The 21,112-nt window shown below is 46.3% G+C and overlaps 1 protein-coding gene across 2 annotated transcripts in view; it reads right to left on the bottom strand.

Annotated features, from left to right (window-relative positions):
* Positions 1-21,112, bottom strand: part of WNT3A (Wnt family member 3A) — a 152,979-nt gene that overhangs the window by 95,878 nt on the left and 35,989 nt on the right. Inside the window, exon 1 of one of the 2 annotated variants that reach the window (XM_083186674.1) lies at positions 13,348-13,942. The exons of the other annotated variant lie outside the window; for it this stretch is intronic. Coding sequence (XP_083042800.1) covers positions 13,348-13,418 — 71 coding nt within the window. The 5' untranslated portion in view covers positions 13,419-13,942. Of the gene's footprint in view, positions 1-13,347; positions 13,943-21,112 lie in introns of those variants that run through there. 2 annotated transcript variants of the gene reach the window in all.

The raw sequence follows: 21,112 nt of genomic DNA, 5'->3' as shown, positions 1-21,112 counted from the left end.
ACCGTCACAGCTATACTCGTCCCCTCGCGGGCTTCACAGGTATCACAGGTATCCGCGTCCCCTCGCAGGGCGTGCTGCGCTCTGTCCCCTAATGCAACTATCTTTATTAACCATGTACTTGTCCTAAATTGCCTTGTAAAGGAAACACACACATATACATTGTTTCCTTTACAGTTATTTTAATTTCATCCCATCTCCATAAATCCCGGGATGGAATATACACATTTAGGGAGACAGAACACTTTCCTATATACTCTTTATCTTCCTACGACTGTTCTGTTTACACAAGAGCAATGTTGAGGGTGAGATGTTTTGTCAGGTTCTCTTGTATGGAGACAAAAAAACAAGAGTATGAGGAATTCAATTGTGTTTTTAAAAGAAGTTGGGCCCACAGAGGGTGTCAGATCTCCTCAGTCCCCTTTTATTCCAAAGTGATAAATTGTCTATTTGAAGAAAGCTGGAACAAGACGTATTTGGGTTGCTGAGTCCTCCTGAATGACACTGAATAAATAATTAACACAGGCGGTAACAGAGAGCCCACGCTGAGGGCTGATAGTCACCTGTAGGGGGGACACAATGGATAAAGGACACAAACGGCCGTAACCCCAACCCAGCTATCACCGCTCACTGATACATACGTGTTACATACCAATCTATGTCATGTCATAAGGGTCCTCATGCAGGTTATATTACTGCAATAATGACACGCAAACAAAATCTAACGCCACAAAGGACACAAAACGCATAAAAGTCATTTGTTCACCTCCTTGATCGCCATTCTTGCCCCATTCCCACTTGGTGTTTCCGTCAACAAAATTAAATTGTAAGCTCCTGAGCCAAGGGAGCTGACTGTAAAGTAATCTACGCACAATGATACATATGGGGGTCAATGGAAAAATACTATTCAAAGCTAAATCAGTTTATATATTATGGTTCAAGGACCAACTATGGTAACTGTAATACAGATACGCTGATGTGATGGATGGATACACATTTCTGGCCAATCATGTCCTGAGAAACTCAATTGAGTGTTTGGGATGTGCACCTACATTTTCTTGCATGGTACTACAAGTCCCAGCAGGGTAGCACCTCTTATTAAATGTTAGATATACGGGTGTACAGTCCCTACCCCTTATTGTAGGAAAGCACAAATAATACATATCATACAGTATGCAAAGAGGATAGACTACTGCATAGCACTCAATACACACAGAGAGATCACACTTCTATTCACTTGTTGCCGGTATTATTATTATTATACTTTATATGGTGCCATAAGGGATTCGCAGCACACAATTACATAGTACATAAACTAATAAGCAAAACAGGAGACAGTGACTTACAGCTGAATGCAATAGAGGACAAGTACAGGGCACATAACCATAGCTGCATCAGCAGGGGACACTGACATAAGTATCAGGGGGCAGAGAACAAGGGATCCGCATTGTCCTAGTACACAGTATATAACCCAGGAGACAGTGACTTACAGCTGTATACAATAGAGGACAGATCCCTATTACAGAGTATATAACCCAGGAGACGGTGACTTACAGCTGAATACAAGTACAGGGCACATAACAATAGCTGCACCAGTGAGGACACTGACATAAGTATCAGGGGGCAGAGAACAAGGGATCCGCAGCACCTTTCTACAGAGTATATAACCCAGGAGACAGTGACTTACAGCTGAATACAATAGAGGACAAGTACAGGACACATAACCACAGCTGCATCAGCAGAGGACACTGACATAAGTATCAGAGGGGCATAGAACAAGGGATCTGCAGCACAATATTACAGAGTATATAACCCAGGAGACAGTGACTTACAGCTGTATACAATAGAGGACAAATACAGGACACATAACCATAGCTGCATCAGCAGGCGGCACTGACATAAGTATCAGGGGGCAGAGAACAAGGGATCCGCAGATCTCTATTACAGAGTATATAACCCAGGAGACGGTGACTTACAGCTGAATACAAGTAAAGGGCACATAACCATAGCTGCATCAGCAGGTGGCACCGACATAAGTATCAGGGGGCAGAGAACAAAGGATCCTCAGCACCCTATTACAGAGTATATAACCCAGGAGACAGTGACTTACAGGTGAATACAATAGAGGACAAGTACAGGGCACATAACCATAGCTGCATCAGCAGAGAACACTGACATAAGTATTAGGAGGGAGAGAACAAGGGATCCGCAGCGCCCTATTACAGAGTATATAACCCAGGAGACAGTGACTTACAGCTTAATACAATGGAAAACAAGTACAGGGCACATAACCATAGCTGCATCAGCAGGTGGCACTGACATAAGTATCAGGGGGCAGAGAACAAGGGATCCGCAGCGCCCTATTACACAGTATATAACCCAGGAGACAGTGACTTACAGCTGAATACAATAGAGGACGAGTACAGGGCACATAACCATACCATCTGGGTGACAGACTATGAGGGATTTGGTGCCATCGAAGATGGTTTAAGGAAGAGAAGGAAAAGCACATGAGGGAGGAAGGCCCTGCTCGTAAAAGAGCTAACAATTCTAAATATAATCACAACTGCAGCTATACAACAACTAAAATAAATATATATATAATGGGTCTTTTAAGTTTTATTGAAGCATCCAGCATCACAACAGAGGCAGTCATTACAATTGATATTATTTTCACCACAATTTTCCACAATTCAGCTCAAAAGTGCCTCCTGTGAAACTTACATACTGGCCCTTATTCAGATCTGATCGCAGTACAAATTTGTTCTCAAAATGGGCAAAACCATGTGCACTGCAGGTGGGGTAGATGTAACATGTGCAGAGAGAGTTAAATTTGGGTGGGGTGTGATGAAACTGAAATCTATATTGCAGTGTAAAAATAATGCAGCCAGTATTTTCCCTGCATAAAAACAAAATAACTCACACAAATCTAACTCTCTGTGCATATTCTGCCCCACCTGCAGTGCACATGGTTTTGTCCATTTTGAGAACCAATTTGTACTGCGATCAGATCTGAATATAGGTACGGTCTTACTTCTTTTTTTTTTTCATATATACATTTAACTGCAAGAAAATAAAGGTCTTTAGAACAACTGTCTAAAATATGTAAATGACAAATAAAATCCAATCATTTTTTGCATAAGTTAAACATACCGTTTCTAAAATTATTTTTGATAAATTCTTGTGTTCTACCGGCCAATTACAAAATAGTAATAACATTATAGTAATAAAAATGTTGCAATCTAATTTCTTAACTGATATTTGAATTATTATTATTATTATTATTTATATTATATGGGTTTAGCTTCCAGCCAACAATTAACCATTAAATTGAAAATAAATAGGTAATCAATAACAAACAAAAATAATACTGAAGTTTGGGCAGTAATTTTGTCTCAGGCCTTGGCGGAAAATTTACTAAGCAGCAGATTCAAAATGTTGCTGCAGATTTAAACTCCTGAAAACCAGCCGCTTACTAAATCTTGTCACCTGTGCGCAAATGTGATTTAAAAACTACACAACACAATGGATGTTTTTGTATTATTATTATTATTTAATTTGCTTTCAACCATATATTTATTTACATTTTTTTGTTTCGTAGATAACAATGATGATAAGAATCCAGAATATTTCTCCTGAGCTTTTCCCAAATGTCAGTAAAGTTTATTCTGCACAAAACAGATAATGACTGAAAGTCGTAGGTGTTACTTTTCTAAAGGCGAAACGTTAAAAAGTTCAAAAATGAAATCTATGTGTATTGCACACAGATCCACAGGAAGCAATGTCATTTCATTGTAGCCTTGGTTGAGGTGCATAATTAAAAATCAGATAGAACCAAAACCAAATGGTGGCTTCCATGAACACAGAACCTTAGACAGCTTCTGATTTAGTTGTTCCCATGACAAAAAAAAAAAAATGGTGTCACAGAGAAAAAACTATCTGAGATTTTTTAATAAATAATCAGAAATAAATCACTTTTTTGCAAGTTAAATCTTTCAGCAGCTCCTGAATCCTGACCATAGGAAATGTCAAGTAACAAAACCACCTCCGACAGTGTCTAAATAAGCTTATTATCCTATGTGGTTCCATGTTCCTGAGCTCATCCTGAATTCATACATTGGGAAATAATATTATACAACAAAAAATCCCTTTAAATTTTTTATTTTTTTTTCCATTTTAGAATTTATCCAATTGCTTCTACCCCAAAGGATAATTAAAGATCAAAATCATGTTAACCCTTAGTTAAAGTGTGCAGTTAAAAGACAATTATCTGCTGCTGAAACACATTTTTTCCAGCTTGACAACCCAGGGGCCGGTCGAGACAACGCATTGCCTTGGGATGAAAAGAGTTAATGTGTCTCTCGGTCAGCAGACGGAAATGTGAATTTTTAGTCAATCAAGGAACAGGCAGAGAATTGTGAGAAATTAAGTTTAGGCAAAAGTAAAATAAATTGTGCAAATGATACTTTCTCCACCAATGTCAGGATGCAAGGATCAGTCGTTTGCTGTTTAATTAGATGTGTATCTACTTATTGTTCAGGGGGCGGAGCCAACTCATTTACATAAGATCTCTTCCTAAGTTCACTGATATGAATGTATTATGCTTATGCTAGTCACTATTAGCACCAAGTGACCGAGGGTATGATATAATGCTCAAAAACAATTAAAATTAATATAGTCTTAGTGACTATATTAATAAAATGTATAGAATTAATAATTCATTATTGAAGTGTTATATTACTAAAATGGGAATTCATTTTTAATTATTATTATCAGTAATAATAATATCTAGCAATACAGATTAGAAATATCTCAAATCTACAAAAATATTTGTGACCATTGGCCGCAAAATTGTACACATTTTCCCAGCATAGTTTGTCCATAAATATCACCCTAACCCACTGACAGAAGAATGGACTGATCATCATTATAGAGACAGTATATATCTATATTCTTATATTTAGAAACTTTTTTACAGGGATATGAATAAGGTTTTTTAGCAGAAAATATATTTAGAAAACTTTAAGAGCTTTTAAGAGTCAACAGCAAATCAATACAGTAATTGGGATTTATTAGTGCTGTTTATTATACGTCAATTAAATTTAAATGATTTAAAACAGAAGATATAGATAGATAAATAGATATATAGATATATAGATAGATAGATAGATAGATAGAATACACTAAATCAATTTCATGTATCTAATTTATGTTTTCACCTACTAACATTATTTAATTTTACTGTATTTTGAACTAAAATATTTTATTGGTTAATCATGTAATTAAAATAAAATCACATTTTGGGGTTATTTTGAAATATAATTAAATTGTATATAAATTCTAAAAACTTTTTTGTTGCATTTGAAAATGAATCTCTGTGTCACACAATTCAGAGGAATAATCTGTTAGACCAACAATTACATTTAAATAGAGTCTAGAAAGAGAAGACACCTGCAGGTCAATACTACACTTATTAATTTATGATATTTAGATATGTTTTTTTACGTCATCTAGAATATTTTTTTACTGTTTTCTAAAAAAAGTTATTAATTTAATTTCTTAAATTAAAATTAATTTAAAACTTCATGGCATAATATATATATATATATATATATATATATATATATATATTTTAACTGCCCTGTGCATAAATGTTTTTTATACTATGTGTATATATAGATATAGATGCGCACGTGCGCACGCACTCGCGCGCACACGCGCACACACACACACACAAGATTAACAAACAGGCTTAAATTGAACTGTTCACATAATCTTATCCGTTTTTCCCCCGTGAATGTCTTTATTTGGCTGTCCCTGCTGCTCAGGTGAGGAGCAGGAACCTGTATCTCTGTGGGGAGGTGACAGGCTGTATTTACAGTATGTAGGTTACAGAGGAATGCCTGACAGATGCAGGAATGCAGTGCTGGCTGGCTGGTAATTATAAGCTGTATAATAACTGTGAATAAAACATTGCTCATTATTGATTGCAGGCCAGGTGTTCATTCTGCCTGTCTTATCAAGAGCACATTTGCATTTTATTACCTTCTAATTGAAATGGATTCCCTCTCACAGACATACCTGGAATGTTTTCTTCACACCAAGAGAGTGCTGCACTAATACACAGGTCACGGAGAGAGTGCTGCACTAATACACAGGTCACAAAGAGAGTGCTGCACTAATACACAGGTCACGGAGAGAGTGCTGGCCTGATACACAGGTCACAAAGAGAGTGCTGCACTAATACACAGGTCACAGAGAGAGTGCTGCACTGATACACAGGTCACAAAGAGAGTGCTGCACTGATACACAGGTCACAAAGAGAGTGCTGCACTGATACACGTCACAAAGAGAGTGCTGCACTAATACACTGGTCTCAAAGAGAGTGCTGCACTGATACATGTCACAAAAGAGTGCTGCATTAATACTCAGGTCACAAAGAGAGTGCTGCATTAATACACAGGTCACAAAGAGAGTGCTGCACTGATACACAGATCACCTGGAGAGTGCTGCACTGATACACAGGTCACAAAGAGAGTGCTGCACTAATACACAGGTCACAAAGAGAGTTCTGCACTAATACACAGGTCACAAAGAGAGTGCTGAACTGATACACAGGTCACCAAGAGAGTGCTGCACTGATACACAGGTCACAAAGAGAGTGCTGAACTGATACACAGGTCACCGAGAGAGTGCTGCACTGATACACAGGTCACCGGGAGAGTGCTGCACAGGTCACCGGGAGAGTGCTGCACTACACAGGTCACAAAGAGAGTGCTGCAATGATACACAGGTCACCAGCACTCCCCCTGTAATACACAGGAACCTCCCGCACTCCACCTGTAATACATAGGAACCTCCCGCACTCCCCCTGTAATACACAGGAACCTCCCGCACTCCCCCTGTAATAGTCAGGAACCTCCTGCACTCACACAGGGACCTGCACTCTGCAGAATGACTGTCAGGAGACACAGTGGGCCTTATTCTAGTTCACTCTGACAAAATCCTTCTTAGATGGACAAAACCATGTGCACTGCAGGGGGGCAGGTGTAAAATGTGCAGAGAGAATTAGATTTGGGTGAGTTATTTTGTTTCTGTGCAGGGTAAATACTGACTACTTTATTTTTACACTGCAATATAGATCTCACTTTGAAGTAAAACCCCACCCAAATCTAATTCTCTCTGCACAAGTAACATCTGCCCCCTGCAGTGCACATGATTTTGTCCATCTAAGAAGGATTTTGTCAGAAAGAGTGAACTAGAATAAGGCCCAGTGTAACAATTTACTCAGAACAATGCTCATCTCCAGCTATCTGTATGGTAGTCGGCAGGGAGCAACAGTCCTAGCGCCAGATACAGATACTGTATACTGCAGGGTTGCCTACCTGGACTGCCTGGTAATGGATGATTGCCATCACCTGTGGTGACACCTTTCTTATCAGTTACCTACAGCAACTCCCCACAGGTGCTGGCAATCATACATTACCAGGGAAGCCCAGGAACAGAGCATTGTGTCCCTGAAGGAGAGGGTCAGGTATTATCCCCAATGTTAATCTAACCCTGACTGTGTCTCTCCTGTACAGTCCATGTGCAGGGAGCTGGGTAATTAGTGCAGTATTAGTATAAGATGACTTGTTAATTGCAACCCAATCTTTATGTTGCTATAATGTCATTGTGGTGTATTACTGAGCACGCTGCGTGTTCCAGGTCCCCATCTGCAGGTACTTGCCTTGTCAAGCCCCATTTAGTGACTGATCTCTGTGCTGAGTGTATAATTATATATATGTGGCCTCTCAGCTACAGTGCAAATACCTGCGCTGTGCTCAGAGTAAATACCTTTCCCTGGATCTCCCCAGGCGTGTTGCTCAGTCAGGCAGAGAGGGGACTGCACACCTGCCCAGGTAACTGGGAGCTGCCTCATCGCAGGGGTCTAACTGCACCCTCGCCCTAGTGCTGAGTGCTGCAAACATGTGATGTATCCCCTGCACCCTCATACAACCTCTGCACCCTAATATATCCCCTGCACCCTAATATATCCTCAGCACCCTAATACATCCCCTGCACCCTAATATATCCCCTGCACCCTACTATATCCCCTGCACCCTAATATATCCCCTGCACCCTAATACATCCCCTGCACCCTAATACAACCTCAGCACCCTAATACATCCCCTGCACCCTAATATATCCCCTGCACCCTACTATATCCCCTGCACCCTAATATATCCCCTGCACCCTAATATATCCCCTGCACCCTAATACAACCTCAGCACCCTAATACATCCCCTGCACCCTACTATATCCTCTGCACCCTAATACAACCTCAGCACCCTAATATATCCCCTGCACCCTAATACATCCCCTGCACCCTACTATATCCCCTGCACCCTAATACATCCCCTGCACCCTAATATATCCCCTGCACCCTAATATATCCCCTGCACCCTAATACATCCCCTGCACCCTACTATATCCTCTGCACCCTAATACATCCTCAGCACCCTAATACATCCCCTGCACCCTAATGTATCCTCTGCACCCTAATACAACCTCAGCACCCTAATATATCCCCTGCACCCTAATATATCTCTAGCACCCTAATGCATCCCCTGCACCCCAATATATCCCCTGCACCCTAATACATCATCTCCTGCCTAAAACACCAGCCAGAACCCTAATATGCTCCCTGCACCCTTTTAGCAATGCAAACTTTACCTAGCCAATGTCTTACCTGCACTATAAAAGGCACTGCATCCTACCAACACTGGCGGTAGTCACTATACTCTACCTGCACTGGGGGTAGTCACTATACTCTACAAGCACTGGGGGTAGTCACTGCATGCTACCAACACTGGAGGTAGTCACTATATACTCTACCAGCACTTGGGGTAGTCACTGCACCCTACCAGCACTGAGGGCAGTCACTGCACCCCACCAGCACTGGGGGTAGTCACTGCATGCTACCAACAATGGAGGTAGTCACTGCATCCTACCAGCACTGGGGGTAGTCACTGCACCCTACCAGCACTGAAGGTGGTCACTGCATCACACCAGCACTAGGGGTAGTCACTGCACCGCACTAGCACTGGAGGTAATCACTACACCCTACTAGCACTGGAGAAAGTCACTGCACCCTACCAACACTGGAGGTAGTCACTGCATCCTACCAGCACTGGAGGAAGTCACTGCACCCTACCAGCACTGGGGGTAGTCACTGCACCCTACCAGCCCTTAAGTTAGTCACTGCATTCTACCAGCACTGGAGGTAGTCACTGCACCCTACCATCACTGCGGGTAGTCACTGTAATCTTCCAGCACTGGGGGATGTCACTGCACCCTACCAACACTGGGGGTAGTCACTGCACCCTACCAGCACTGGAGGTAGTCACTGCACCCTACCAGCACTGGAGGTAGTCACTGCACCCTACCAGCCCTTGAGTTAGTCACTGCATTCTACCAGCACTGAGGGTAGTCACTGCACGATACCAACACTGGGGGTAGTCACTGCACCCTACCAGCACTGGGGATAGTCAATGCACCCAACCAGCACTGGGGGGTAGTCACTGCACCCTACCAGCCCTTGAGTTAGTCACTGCATTCTACCAGCACTGGAGGTAGTCACTGCACCCTACCATCACAGCGGGTAGTCACTGTAATCTACCAGCACTGGGGGATGTCACTGCACCCTACCAACACTGGGGGTAGTCACTGCACCCGACCAGCACTGGGGGTAGTCACTGCCCCCTACCAGCATTGGAGGTAGTCACTGCACCCTACCAGCACTGGGGGTAGTCACTGCACCCTACCAGCACTGGAGGTAGTTACTGCATCCTACAAGCACTGGGGGTTTTCACTGCACCATACCAGTATTGGAGATAGTCACTGCACCCTACCAGCACTGGAGGTAGTCACTGCACCTTACCAGCACTGGAGGTAGTCACGGCACCCTACCAGCACTGGAGGTAGTCACTGCACCTTACTAGCACTGGAGGTAGTCACTGCATCCTACAAGCACTGGAGGTATTCACGGCACCCTACCAGCACTGGGGGGTAATTATTGCACCCAACCAGCACTGGGGGTAGTCAGTGCACCCTACCAGCACTGGAGGTAGTCACTGCACCCTACCATCACTGTGGGTAGTCACTGCATCCTACCAGCATTGGGTAGTCGCTGCACCTTACCAGTACTAGGGGTAGTCACTGCACCCTACCAGCACTGGGGGTAGTCACTGCATGCTACCAACAATGGAGGTAGTCACTGCATCCTACCAGCACTGGGGGTAGTCACTGCACCCTACCAGCACTGGCAGTAGGCTGGAGTTTTGCCTAGGGTGCTGAAAAGCCTTACACCAGCCCTGATTGGAGGTAGTCACTGCACCCTACCAGCACTGGAGCACTCAGTCCATAAGGTGAATATCCGCCAGTCCATGCCAAGAAGAAATGTAATCAGGGGACAGTTTTGATTTCCCAAAATCAGGCAATCCCTTCACACCAGATCCTTTCACTGATACAGGATGTGATCTAGTGATTGAATCTGAAGATGGGATTTAAATTAATATATATATATATATATATATATATATTACCAGTTTCTTATATAGCGAACACATATACCGCAGCGCTGTACAGAGAATATATGAACATTCACATCAATCCCTGCCCCAGTGGAGCTTACAATCTATATTCCCTACCACATGTACACACACACACACACACATGTATTCTAAGGTTAATTTGGTTGTTGGGAGCCAATTAACCTACCTGTATATTTTTGGATTGTAGAAGGAAACCGGAGTACCCGGAGGAAACCCACTGAAGTATGGGGAGAGTATACAAACTCTGCACTGTTAGAGCTATGGTGGGAATTGAACCCATGACCTCAGAGCTGTGAGGTGGTAATGCTAACCATTACACCGTCCGTACTGCCCCGTATATATAACACATGGTGGGAATAGAACCCATGACCTCAGCGCTGTGAGGCAGTAATGTAACCATTACACCGTCCGTACTGCCCTGGGATGTGATCTAGTGACTGATAGAGAATGGTCCTGTAGGAGGGATCCTTTAAGAGGGATGGAATATGTGATGGATGGAATCCAATGTCAGATCCGACAGGGGTGAGGGTTGATCTGGTGACCGATCCTACGTATAAAATGCGCTCGAGTGACAGATCATGTGATCTAGTGACTAATGCGACAGACCGGATGTGATATGGTGAATGATCCTACAGGAGGGTTATGAACTGGCAGCGTATATCCTACTGCAGGGATGAGATCTAGTGGCTGATTCTCACAGGACGGATGGGATCTAGTGGCTGATTCTCACAGGAGGGATGGGATCTAGTGGCTGATTCTCACAAGAGGAATGGGATCTAGTGTCTGATTCTCACAGGAGGGATGCGATCTAGTGACTGATTCTCACAGGAGGGATGCGATCTAGTGGCTGATTCTCACAGGAGGGATGGGATCTAGTGGCTGATTCTCACAGGAGGGATGAGATCTAGTGACTGATTCTCACAGGAGGGATGAGATCTAGTGGCTGATTCTCACAGGAGGGATGAGATCTAGTGGCTGATTCTCACAGGAGGGATGAGATCTAGTGGCTGATTCTCACAGGAGGGATGCGATCTAGTGGCTGATTCTCACAGGAGGGATGGGATCTAGTGGCTGATTCTCACAGGAGGGATGAGATCTAGTGACTGATTCTCACAGGAGGGATGAGATCTAGTGGCTGATTCTCACAGGAGGGATGAGATCTAGTGGCTGATTCTCACAGGAGGGATGAGATCTAGTGGCTGATTCTCACAGGAGGGATAAATCTAATGACTGATTCTACAGGAGGGATGGGATCTAGTGACTTTGTGACTGATCCCACAAGAGGGATGGGATCTAGTGACTGATTCTTAAGAAGGGATGGGATCTAGTGACTTAGTGACTGAACCCACAAGAGGGATGGGATCTAGTGACTGATTCCCACAGGGGGATGGGATCTAGTGACTGATCCTACAGGGGGGATAGAATCTAGTGACTGATCCCACAGGAGATGGGATCTAGTGACTGATTAATATTGCAGGGATGGGCTCTAGTGACTGATCCTACAGGAGGGATGGGATCTAGTGACTGATCCCACAGGAGGGATGGGATCTAGTGACTGATCCCACAGGACGGATGGGATCTAGTGACTGATCCCACAGGACGGATGGGATCTAGTGACTGATCCTACAGGAGGGATGGGATCTAGTGACTGATTAATACTGCAGGGATGGGATCTAGTGACTGATCCCACAGGAGGGATGGGTTCTAGTGACTGATCCCACAGGACAGATGGGATCTAGTGACTGATCCCGTAGGAGGGATGGGATCTAGTGACTGATCCTACAGGAGGGATGGAATCTAGTGACTGATTAATACTGCAGGGATGGGATCTAGTGACTGATGATACAGCACCATAACAATCAGTGTCCTGCAGTATAACCGCAGTTATCACTGACAGATACACAGGGAGAGATAAAGTACCAACCAATCATTTCCTAATTGTCAATTTTTCAAACCCAGCATGTAACACTGCATTTAAGAGCTGATTGGCTGGTACTTTATCTCTCTCCACTTTATCTTTCTGATGCTTATCCCCACAGCCAGTATTTACATAAGAAATCAAAGCACACAGCATATACAGAAATCCCATATACAACGTATATACATATACAACTATGCAGTGCCACAAGTCCTGTGCAATCACCGAGAGGATGTATATACACAGCCAGGCTGCAGCAGCGCAGATACCGGGGGTCTGGCTGGCCTCGTCCTCAGCCCTGTGCCCAGTCCTGTCTTACCTGCTCCTACTGAGTGTGTCTTCCCTACAGCAAGACAGGAGGGAGGAGAGAAATACAAACTTTTCTTCTCTTCTGCCACCTGGCAGAGTGAGAGAGAGGGAGAGGGAGAGGGAGAGAGGGAGAGGGAGCACCTGGAAGCCCCTTCTTCTATCATTATCTCCTGTGTACAATCTGCGGCGCTTGTTGTGAAGGATCAAAGCGACGCGAAATGTGATCACAATGTAACTAATATCAGTTACAGTGTCCACTGGCTCACACACTGCCGCCTGGGTCTCCCTAGGCATGCGGCACAGCATACACACATGTACAGTGTGTGTGTGTGTGTGTGTGTGTGTGTGTGTATATATATATATATATATATATATATATATATATATATATATATATACACACACACACACACAGATATATTATATAATCACATATAGGAAGTACAGTACCCTGCATATCAGCAACTACAATCAGCCAGTGACACAGCAACAAACACAATAATAAATAAACAAAGATCAAACACTTACCACCAAATTGGGTAAGTTGCCATCCCCTGGTGCAGCCCACACAGAAAGAGCAAATATCCAAAACAGAACATTCTCCACGAGAGTTTTTGGTGAGATAAAAAAAAAAAAAGCAGCAAAAGTTTTTTTTTTAATGCTCCTGCTCCTCTTCCCAAGCTCCCAACAAAACAAACAAAAAATCAAAAAAGGGGAAAAAAAAAACAAAAATAAATAAAAAAAGGCCAAATAGAAATGAGCAGCAGCGGCAGCAGCGGCGGCGGCGGCGAGGTATGGAGGGGTAATTCCCAGTGACAGAGCCGGCAGGTACAGCGCTGAGCTCCCTGTACAGACACGGGAGGGTGGTGACTGCTCAGCACAGACACACAAACATACAGGAGGCAAATATTAAAAAAAAAAAAAAAAGTTTGGAGCGGCTCTCGGTGCAAGGACCCAATCAGCACCTATCGCCCAGGGGGACTGTGATGACACTTTGCTGTCTCCTATCTCTGTCAGTCAGAGCAGCACAGCCAGGACTCAGCTAATTGCCAGGAGATAGGGCTTTAATGCTCATTAGGGCATGTTGGCCCACAAGCGCTGCTCAAATGGCCTTTAGAAGGGGTGGAAGATTTAAGGGAGTTTAAATAGACAAGGGAACCCCTGTGGTTTGGGTAGCTATAACAACCTGCCCGGATCTCACGTCCTAAAATGCTAAAATATCGGTGTCAGCGGAGATTGTTCCCGAGACGCTGTCATGTCGCTTTCTCTGTTTATTTATGTTGTCTTTATTTGTTTATTTATTTATTCTTCATTTCACCTATTTATTTAATATTTATTCGTTTATATATTTATTAAATTGATTATTTTTAAGCACATTGTTATTTCATAATGGAAAAGAAGGGTGAGCAGCCCCCCAACCCCCCCCCCCCCCCCCCCCCCAAAAAAAAATATTATAGGACACAATATGAGATTCCTTACGCTGTCTTTGTCCCCCAAAAAACTCTATTCGATTATCTATCTATCTATCTATCTATCTATCTATCTATCTATCTATCTAGTGATATATATATATATATATATATATATATATATAGTTAGCTAGATAGATGGATAGACACACACACAATTTAATAATGTATTAGCAGGTACTAAAAATGATCTTTAATATATATATATATATATATATATATATATATATATATATATATATATATATATATATATATGATATGCACACATTTAATATTATTAATGTTTTCCAGTTATTGGAACAAATGTCTCGGTTTATATAATATTTTATGTCATATTGTAAAGTCCAGCTGTTATTTCTCCCTGACTACTGGCCACTTAATGACTGGCCCAGTATTTATGTCATCCAATCTAACACAGAACTGGGGCTTATGGCTACACCCCTCCAACCTGATTTATTAAACTTGTAGGGACATCCCAAATCCATGTTATCTCACTCTGTCTCTCTTCCCTATCACTCTCTCCCTATCTCTTTATGTCTCCGTATTTTTATCTGTCTCTCTCATTCCAGTCCACATCTACCCATTCTCTCCTCCAATCTTTGTCTCGTCTCTCCCTCTGTCTCTCTTTCCTTCTCTCCTTCTCCCTCTCTCCCCCTTCCCACTCTCTCTCTCCCTCTCTGTCTCCCTCTCCCATTCTCCTTCTCCATCTCTGCCTTCCCCCCTCTCTCCCTCCATCTGTCTGTCTCTCCCTGTCACACACAACACACTGATACAGGTGATTATAATAACAGTCTCTCTCTCTTTCTTTCTCAGTCTCTCCCTCTGACTGTCTGTCTCTCCCTGTCACGCACCACACACTGATAGGATTGGGATTGTTTGGTCTACAGCATCTTGGTCGACAAGCATTAGGTCGACACCCTTAGGTCGACATGGGGAAAGGTCGATATGGTTTTAGGTCGACATGGGACAAGGTCGGCATGGGTCTAGGTAGAAATGGGTTTAGTTTGACAGGTCAATAGGTCGACACAACCATTAGGACGACAGTATCTAGGTCAATAGTCAAAAGGTTGACATGGGTTTTTTCACTGTTTTTTTTACCCGATTGTTGACACAGTCGACATGGACACAGTTTCCAGTGCACTGCATCCCCTCGCATTGCTTGCTGTCCTCGCCATGCTTCGGGCACACTATTTTATTCTCCCACCACGCCCTAGTGGATGGTAGGGCATGAAATACCGCCTGTCGGCACATGTCGGCTCCAAAGACAGTGAAAAAACCCATGTCGACCTTTTGACTGTCGATCTAGACACTGTCGACCTAATGCTTTGTGTTGACCTATTGACCTGTCGACCTAAACACATGTCGACCTTGACCCATGTCGACCTATCCCCATATGGAGCTAACATTGTCGACCCAATGCTTGTCGACCAACATGCTGTAGACTAAATGACCGTATCCCCACTGATATAGGTGATTATAGTGACTGTTTCTCTTTTCATGAAATGTTACTTGTGGCGTTGGTCCGAGCCCCGCTCATACCCCACTGCACCAGTCTATAGAGCCCTCTCCTCTCTCATTAATCCTGTGCTTGTGGCAATGTAACACGCCAGCATAAGCCCCGCCCACTGGCCACCATAACCATAACTTGAAGTAAGATCACATGATCAGCTCTACATTAGTTATTTAGTCGCTGTTCCTTTATAGGACCTAAAACCTATTGTCCAACATTGGCAAACCGCGTCCTACGCACATGAAATGCAGAGGGTCAACCCCGCCCACTTCATGGTGCACACCCACGGCTGGTGCACTACATAACTGGGCCCCGTAGCAAAATATATGGCTAACACAGCCTTGTGCCACAATACAGAATTTTGGTGCTTTGTTCGTCCAGTTGCGTGTTTTTAATCCATTATGCAATTGTATAGCGATTTACGCTTTTGTGGGGGTCCAGAGTCTGACGCCATGTGTGCTTGATCCCCCTGTATAACATAGGCATGCAGGCCATCAGGACTGTATCCCATGTAACAATGGCTTCTCTGCTGATGAAAGCACAACCTCTGTCCTATGAAACGCGCAGGCTGAGACCCAATTCCACCAGCTCGGAGTCATTGCCAAAGTCAAATCTTTTGGAACTCTATTAAAAAATGTGCCGGCTCCACATTTTTACCTCACTTCACTAATTTTGCTCTAAAAAGGGAAATCCTGGCAGATACATAAGTATATAAATAATAATAATGTCTAATTTAGCCCATGCCGTCACTGAGCCCCATGCACAGAGGAGCTGATGCACTATTTTGGTTTCCAATTAGGAAAAAAATAGTTTTTTTTTGCTATACAAAAATTTGGACAGCTAAGGGGTTGACAGCAAAAAGGTTGACAGTCATTAGGTCGACCAATATTGGTCGACGAGCCAAAGGTCGACAGGAAAAAGGTAAAAATGCCTTTTTTACATTTTTTTTTTCCAAAAAAAGGACTTTATCATACTTTACCATATATATATATACCACTATTATATATATATTATTATATACTATTGCTGTAAATACCATATATATATATATATATATATATATATATATATATATATATATATATATATATATATATATATATATATGGTATTTACAGCAATAGTATATAATAATATATATATAATAGTGGGCCAAGTGTAGTGAGGCATCGTGCTCGAAGCAGATGAGCGATCAGATCTGAATCAGGCCCACAATCACTACTCTAGTACATATATTGCGATGAGAGTCAGGAAGATTGATATCTGCGGCAGGACCCCGTCATAGTAACATTTCAGCTACATAGTTACATTTTAAAGGTATCCCAATTTTTTGGGTTGTTTCCCACTAAATGTGTGTAACAAATATGCCCCCAAAACCAAACTGTAACATGGGAGTCACGATATGTAGAAGAGTAAAGGACAGAATCCACTCGCAGCTCCCACCCCGGCTGAGGCTGCGCATGGAAGATACCACTCGTAGCTCCCACCCCGGCTGAGGCTGCGCATGGAAGGTACCACTCATAGCTCCCACCCCAGCTGAGGCTGCGCATGGAAGATACCACTCGTAGCTCCCACCCCGGCTGAGGCTGCGCATGGAAGGTGCCACTCGTAACTCCCACCCCAGCTGAGGCTGCATATTGAAGGTACCACTCGTAGCTCCCACCCCGGCTGAGGCTGCGCATGGAAGGTACCACTCATAACTCCCACCCCGGCTGAGGCTGCGCATGGAAGGTACCACTCATAGCTCCCACCCCAGCTGAGGCTGCACATGGAAGGTACCACTCGTAGCTCCCACTACGGCTGAGGCTGCGCATGGAAGGTACCACTCATAGCTCCCACCCCAGCTGAGGCTGCGCATGGAAGGTACCACTCATAGCTCCCAACCCGGCTGAGGCTGCGCATGGAAGATACCACTCATAGCTCCCACCCCGGCTGAGGCTGCGGATGGAAGGTACCACTCGTAGCTCCCACCCCGCTGAGGCTGCGCATGGAAGGTACCACTTGTAGCTCCCACTATGGCTGAGGCTGCGCATGGAAGGTACCACTCATAGCTCCCACTATGGCTGAGGCTGCGCATGGAAGGTACCACTCATTGCTCCCACCCCGGCTGAGGCTGCGCATGGAAGGTACCACTCATAGCTCCCACCCCGGCTGAGGCTGCGCATGGAAGGTACCACTTGTAGCTCCCACTACGGCTGAGGCTGCACATGGAAGGTACCACTCGTAACTCCCGCTACGGCTGAGGCTGCGCATGGAAGGTACCACTCGTAGCTCCCACCACGGCCGAGGCTGCGCATGGAAGGTACCACTCATAGCTCCCACCCCAGCTGAGGCTGCGCATGGAAGGTACCACTCATAGCTCCCACCCCAGCTGAGGCTGCGCATGGAAGGTGCCACTCGTAACTCCCACCCCAGCTGAGGCTGCATATTGAAGGTACCACTCGTAGCTCCCACCCCGGCTGAGGCTGCACATGGAAGGTACCACTCATAGCTCCCACCCCGGCTGAGGCTGCACATGGAAGGTACCACTCATAGCTCCCACCCCGGCTGAGGCTGCGCATGGAAGGTACCACTCGGAACTCCCACTACGGCTGAGGCTGCGCATGGAAGGTACCACTCATAGCTCCCAACCCGGCTGAGGCTGCGCATGGAAGATACCACTCATAGCTCCCACCCCGGCTGAGGCTGCGCATGGAAGGTACCACTCGTAGCTCCCACCCCGGCTGAGGCTGCACATTGAAGGTACCACTCATAGATCCCACCCCGGCTGAGGCTGCGCATGGAAGATACCACTTGTAGCTCCCACCCCGGCTGAGGCTGCGCATGGAAGGTACCACTCATAGCTCCCACCCCGGCTGAGGCTGCGCATGGAAGGTACCACTCATAGCTCCCACCCCGGCTGAGGCTGCGCATGGAAGGTACCACTCATAACTCCCACCCCGGCTGAGGCTGCGCATGGAAGGTACCACTCGGAACTCCCACTACGGCTGAGGCTGCGCATGGAAGGTACCATTCGTAGCTCCCACCCTCGCTGAGGCTGCACATTGAAGGTACCACTCATAGCTCCCAACCCGGCTGAGGCTGCGCATGGAAGATACCACTCATAGCTCCCACCCCGGCTGAGGCTGCGCATGGAAGGTACCACTCGTAGCTCCCACCCCGGCTGAGGCTGCACATTGAAGGTACCACTCATAGCTCCCACTACGGCTGAGGCTGCGCATGGAAGGTACCACTCATAGCTCCCACCCCGGCTGAGGCTGCGCATGGAAGATACCACTCATAGCTCCCACCCCGGCTGAGGCTGCACATGGAAGGTACCACTCATAGCTCCCACCCCGGCTGAGGCTGCACATGGAAGGTACCACTCATAGCTCCCACCCCGGCTGAGGCTGCGCATGGAAGGTACCACTCATAGCTCCCACCCCGGCTGAGGCTGCGCATGGAAGGTACCACTCGTAGCTCCCACCCCGGCTGAGGCTGCGCATGGAAGGTACCACTCGTAGCTCCCACCCCGGCTGAGGCTGCGCATGGAAGGTACCACTCATAGCTCCCACCCCGGCTGAGGCTGCGCATGGAAGGTACCACTCATAGCTCCCACCCCGGCTGAGGCTGCGCATGGAAGGTACCACTCATAGCTCCCACCCCGGCTGAGGCTGCACATGGAAGGTACCACTCGGAACTCCCACTACGGCTGAGGCTGCGCATGGAAGGTACCATTCGTAGCTCCCACCCTCGCTGAGGCTGCACATTGAAGGTACCACTCATAGCTCCCAACCCGGCTGAGGCTGCGCATGGAAGATACCACTCATAGCTCCCACCCCGGCTGAGGCTGCGCATGGAAGGTACCACTCGTAGCTCCCACCCCGGCTGAGGCTGCACATTGAAGGTACCACTCATAGCTCCCACTACGGCTGAGGCTGCGCATGGAAGGTACCACTCATAGCTCCCACCCCGGCTGAGGCTGCGCATGGAAGATACCACTCGTAGCTCCCACCCCGGCTGAGGCTGCACATGGAAGGTACCACTCATAGCTCCCACCCCGGCTGAGGCTGCACATGGAAGGTACCACTCATAGCTCCCAACCCGGCTGAGGCTGCGCATGGAAGATACCACTCATAGCTCCCACCCCGGCTGAGGCTGCGCATGGAAGGTACCACTCGTAGCTCCCACCCCGGCTGAGGCTGCGCATGGAAGGTACCACTCGTAGCTCCCACCCCGGCTGAGGCTGCGCATGGAAGGTACCACTCATAGCTCCCACCCCGGCTGAGGCTGCGCATGGAAGGTACCACTCATAGCTCCCACCCCGGCTGAGGCTGCGCATGGAAGGTACCACTCATAGCTCCCAACCCGGCTGAGGCTGCGCATGGAAGATACCACTCATAGCTCCCACCCCGGCTGAGGCTGCGCATGGAAGGTACCACTCGTAGCTCCCACCCCGGCTGAGGCTGCACATTGAAGGTACCACTCATAGCTCCCAACCCGGCTGAGGCTGCGCATGGAAGATACCACTTGTAGCTCCCACCCCGGCTGAGGCTGCGCATGGAAGGTACCACTCATAGCTCCCACCCCGGCTGAGGCTGCGCATGGAAGGTACCACTCATAGCTCCCACCCCGGCTGAGGCTGCGTATGGAAGGTACCACTCATAACTCCCACCCCGGCTGAGGCTGCGCATGGAAGGTACCACTCGGAACTCCCACTACGGCTGAGGCTGCGCATGGAAGGTACCATTCGTAGCTCCCACCCTCGCTGAGGCTGCACATTGAAGGTACCACTCATAGCTCCCAACCCGGCTGAGGCTGCGCATGGAAGATACCACTCATAGCTCCCACCCCGGCTGAGGCTGCGCATGGAAGGTACCACTCGTAGCTCCCACCCCGGCTGAGGCTGCACATTGAAGGTACCACTCATAGCTCCCACTACGGCTGAGGCTGCGCATGGAAGGTACCACTCATAGCTCCCACCCCGGCTGAGGCTGCGCATGGAAGATACCACTCGTAGCTCCCACCCCGGCTGAGGCTGCACATGGAAGGTACCACTCATAGCTCCCACCCCGGCTGAGGCTGCACATGGAAGGTACCACTCATAGCTCCCAACCCGGCTGAGGCTGCGCATGGAAGATACCACTCATAGCTCCCACCCCGGCTGAGGCTGCGCATGGAAGGTACCACTCGTAGCTCCCACCCCGGCTGAGGCTGCGCATGGAAGGTACCACTCGTAGCTCCCACCCCGGCTGAGGCTGCGCATGGAAGGTACCACTCATAGCTCCCACCCCGGCTGAGGCTGCGCATGGAAGGTACCACTCATAGCTCC

Source organism: Crinia signifera, chromosome 5 (genome assembly GCF_055691185.1).
Source record: "Crinia signifera chromosome 5, ASM5569118v1, whole genome shotgun sequence".
In the NCBI taxonomy this organism is placed as follows: domain Eukaryota; kingdom Metazoa; phylum Chordata; class Amphibia; order Anura; family Myobatrachidae; genus Crinia; species Crinia signifera.
This window is presented reverse-complemented; position numbering and strand designations above follow the sequence as displayed.